Raw genomic sequence first — 3,945 nt, forward strand, 5'->3', positions numbered from 1 at the left:
CTCATCAGTCTGAAAAGCAAGGTGTGCTGTGATTGGCCAACTATCCAGTGCGTTATGATTGGCCGAATACCTTAAGCGCGTGACTGAAATGTTACGCCCCTTACCATACTGTGATGCCCAGAGCGATGAGAAAAAAACATTAAAACCCATTATAAACGAGGCTTTTGTTGCATCCAGTGGGGACATAATTAAAACGGCGGGCTTGAGTGAGCGGCAGTCGGTGGGCTAGAGTGAGCAGAGGTGGGCGGGCTTAACAACGGCGCGGCCGGCGGATTCGACGAAGGAGCATCCGGAGGGCTTGCGGTAACCACATGACGACCCCGGGCTGGACTCCGCTTCGTCCACGGTGAAAGCCGATCCGGTGATCCACAGCGCGAAGTTGATGTATTTCCTCAGCGACCAGCACGGATCAGCTCCAGGCATGACGAAGCGGATATCGTCCTCTTTTGGAAGACCAAACAAAGTAGTTTTGCTTTCACAACGAATCACACAGCGTCTTCACGACATGGCGGCAGCAACAACAATACTACAGCGAGAATAAAAGTTACGCCTTCTTTCTTTGCGTGAACATTTGGGCGGTGTTATGCAAATCTTCCCACACAGTGACGTAGATATGTGGGCGTGTTTAAACGAGGCGTTTTAGGAGGGCGTGGACCAGTCTTAACTTTTATAAAGAATATCTCTTTGGGTTTGAGACTTTAGTCTTTGCAACTTTAGGGACCGTATCTATTAACGAACAGATTGTAACACTGAGAAAGGAAAACTTGAAATCGCATCATATGACCCCTTTAATCAAACAAGCAAAAGGGAAAATCTCGCTCTGCTCTTGACTAATTCACTTTTGTAACTTTAATAAGAAGAAATATATATTTAATTTACACAGTGAAGAATATGTAGTGTTTTTATACATTTTATTACTTTATACAATGTATTATTTATTTGTTCTACTGTAGTTTTTTGTCATATTGCTTGTAATTAGATTCTTATTCTTAAGTGACTGGTTTATTTGTCTTCAGTGATCTTGATTTTTTTTTTAATTTAAGCTTAAATACTTTTATTAGCTAACAGAACAAAAGAACATCATTCAATAACGTACTGTAGGAGCAGAAGAAACCGCAACAGCTTTACACAAAACATGCAAAGACGATACCGAACAAAGGACTGAGGAAACTGAGGACGTATAAACACACAGGCTGATGAGGAAGTAAACAAGATACAAACGAACGCAATCAATGAACCAATGAGTTACTGTGGAAACTATAGAACAAAGGAAACAGGAACAAAACACATGAAAACAAGGTGATACAAACTAAAAGTCCATGAAAACGAAACTGAAACCAAAAGGGAACATGACAGCAGTAAAGACGTTGTTACAGTTTTTGCATTGTAACATTTATGTTTCAAATAAACTCTGCTTTTTGAAATTTCTATTCGTCAAAGAATCCTGAAAATAAAACTGTATCATGGTTTCCATAAAAATATGATGCAGCACAACTGTTTTCAACATTGATAATCGGAAAAGTTTCTTTAGAATGATATTGGAATATTATTATGATTTCTGAAGAATCACGTGACACTGAAGACTGGAGTAATGATGCTGAAAATTCAGATTCGATCACAGGAATAAATTACATTTTAATATATATTCAAATAGAAAACTGTTATTTTAAATTCTAATAATATTTCACAATATTACTAGTTTTACTGTATTTTTGGTCAAATAAATTCATCCTTGGTGAGACATTTTAAAGAATCTTACCGTGTATATATACAAAACTTCTCTGATTATCTAACTGGTTAAAAAGGGGGGTAATTTTGAAAAGCTGGAAATATTTCCATTATGTTGCTAAAATATTTCCAATACATTTTATGACCGACTTTGGATTGGTTTTGAAGTAATCATGTGTTTTTGTTCTAGATTGGGTGGCATCCCTGCTAAACACAAAGATGAGAAGTTGCTGATCTTTCTGGGAATCATTGATATCCTGCAGTCCTATAGGTATGAATCATCTGACAAAAGATGAGAATAATTACTATTTCAATTAAAGATGACTAAAAATTCCAATATTTAACATTTCTATCTTATATACAGATTGATAAAGAAGGTTGAGCACTCATGGAAGGCTCTTGTGCATGATGGCGTATGTATTTTTCTTTTTTCATGAAATGTATTTTTTATATACTTCTGTTTGAACATAATCATGATTTTCTTTGCTACTTTGCATTCTAGGACACAGTATCTGTCCATAGACCGAATTTCTATGCTGACAGATTCCTGAAGTTCATGGGCACCACAGTATTTAAAAAGATTCAGCGTAAGTTGCTTCTTTATTATTTTCAGTGAAATAGGATCATTTAAAATGCCATACTACATCTCACTTTTTTCCCTCTTTGTTTTTACTTTTAGCTCTCCGTGGTGCATCCTCGAGAAGGAAGAAGAACTCTATACAGCCGTGTAGGTCGGCCTCACAGGAAGTTCTGTCGACTTTAAACGAAGAGAGTCAAGAAGAAAGGAGGGCACAAAGCCTCGAAAACCTCGATGATACAGGTGCTTATTGATTTTGAAGAGAAATTCACTAATACACACATTTAAAATCATAGATTTTTTTTACTTTAAGGAGCAGTTCAGCCAAAAAAATTAACATTCTGTCATTATTTACTCACCCGTTCCAAACCTGCATACTGTTATTTTTGTGGTGGAGTTTAGAACATTATGAGTGTGAGGAAATAATGACAGAATTTTTATTTTTGTGTGAACTAAAATTGTAAATCGATCTCTTTGTTGAAATAACACTATTTATCCCTTGTGAAAAAAGTGTGCTTAAATACAGAGTTCTGGCATGAAACTCTAGATGGCGCAGTCTGATAGGTCTAACTCAATCTGACATAATGACATCATATTACATGGCGCAGCTGATTGGTTCTCTCCTGTATCAGCTGCCAATGAGCTTGCTGCTCAACATTCAAATACCTGGCTTTTGTTTGCTGTAGCAGTTCGCAGCGCGCTTCAGAAACCCTCCACCTTCCCCAGCTCCACCTGTATAGATCTGCTACGAGGTGATTCATGTATGCTATGGGGTTATTCATATGCGTATATGTGCAGCAGCAGTATTTCTTACATGCTCACAGCAGCATGTTGTGGATGTATTAGCAGTAGCAAGTCTCGGTACTTGCTCTGCCGCAGCAGCAGCGTAGCAGATCTATTCCGCCAAAACCAAATACATTAACATTGTCATGTACATTACCATGCCAATCCCTCTGAGAGTTGTTATGACAGAACTGTATTAAATGTGCACATGTAGTGTTCTTCAAATATTACAAGTATATTTTTAAAAACTGTACTTGCAGATAATATAATATTAATATAAGACCACTTAAGTGTACTTAAAGAGACACTGTTTCTTAATACAGTATAATTTTGAAAAGGGAACTTTGTAATAATGTCAAATGAAAAGATTAAAGTAAAATTTTAATCATTATGCTTTAATATGCTTTAGTATGTCAGTCAACACATCAAGAAGTGCACTTATTTTGAAGTGTTGACTAGCATACTAAAGCACATGTAGAGTACTTAATTATGTCAACATTTGATATTAAATTTAAAGTTAATTTATTTTAAATTGCAACTTCATCATTACAAATGTGTAATTATGAATATATTTAATTAAATAGAATACAAGTTTCAAGTTTGTCATAAATACTTGTCAGTACATTCGTCCGTACACGTTAACCATTTCTCAAAGACAATAGAAATATTTATGAAATTACGTATGAAGATGTACTGAAGTCAGTCAAAAAAGCACACTAAAGTTCAACTAATTGCATTTAATATAAATTAGTGCTGTCAAACGATTAATCGTGATTAATCGCATCCAAAATAAGTTTTTGTTTACATAATATGTGTGTGTACTGTGTATATTTATTATGTATATATAAATACACACA

The 3,945-nt window shown here is 35.6% G+C and overlaps 1 protein-coding gene across 3 annotated transcripts in view; it reads left to right on the plus strand.

Moving 5' to 3' along the window:
• The window catches only part of LOC107667273 (phosphatidylinositol 4-phosphate 5-kinase type-1 beta-like), a 31,119-nt gene that overhangs the window by 23,348 nt on the left and 3,826 nt on the right, over nucleotides 1–3,945 (plus strand). For all 3 annotated transcript variants that reach the window (XM_016458906.1, XM_016458907.1, XM_016458903.1), the window contains exons 9-12: nucleotides 1,919–1,999; nucleotides 2,093–2,141; nucleotides 2,231–2,315; nucleotides 2,408–2,548. In XM_016458906.1, the coding sequence (XP_016314392.1) occupies nucleotides 1,919–1,999; nucleotides 2,093–2,141; nucleotides 2,231–2,315; nucleotides 2,408–2,548 (356 nt within the window). The remainder of the gene's footprint in view (nucleotides 1–1,918; nucleotides 2,000–2,092; nucleotides 2,142–2,230; nucleotides 2,316–2,407; nucleotides 2,549–3,945) is intronic.

The sequence above is a fragment of the Sinocyclocheilus anshuiensis genome, unplaced genomic scaffold (assembly GCF_001515605.1).
Source record: "Sinocyclocheilus anshuiensis isolate Anshui unplaced genomic scaffold, SAMN03320099.WGS_v1.1 scaffold952, whole genome shotgun sequence".
NCBI classification, from domain to species: Eukaryota; Metazoa; Chordata; class Actinopteri; order Cypriniformes; family Cyprinidae; genus Sinocyclocheilus; species Sinocyclocheilus anshuiensis.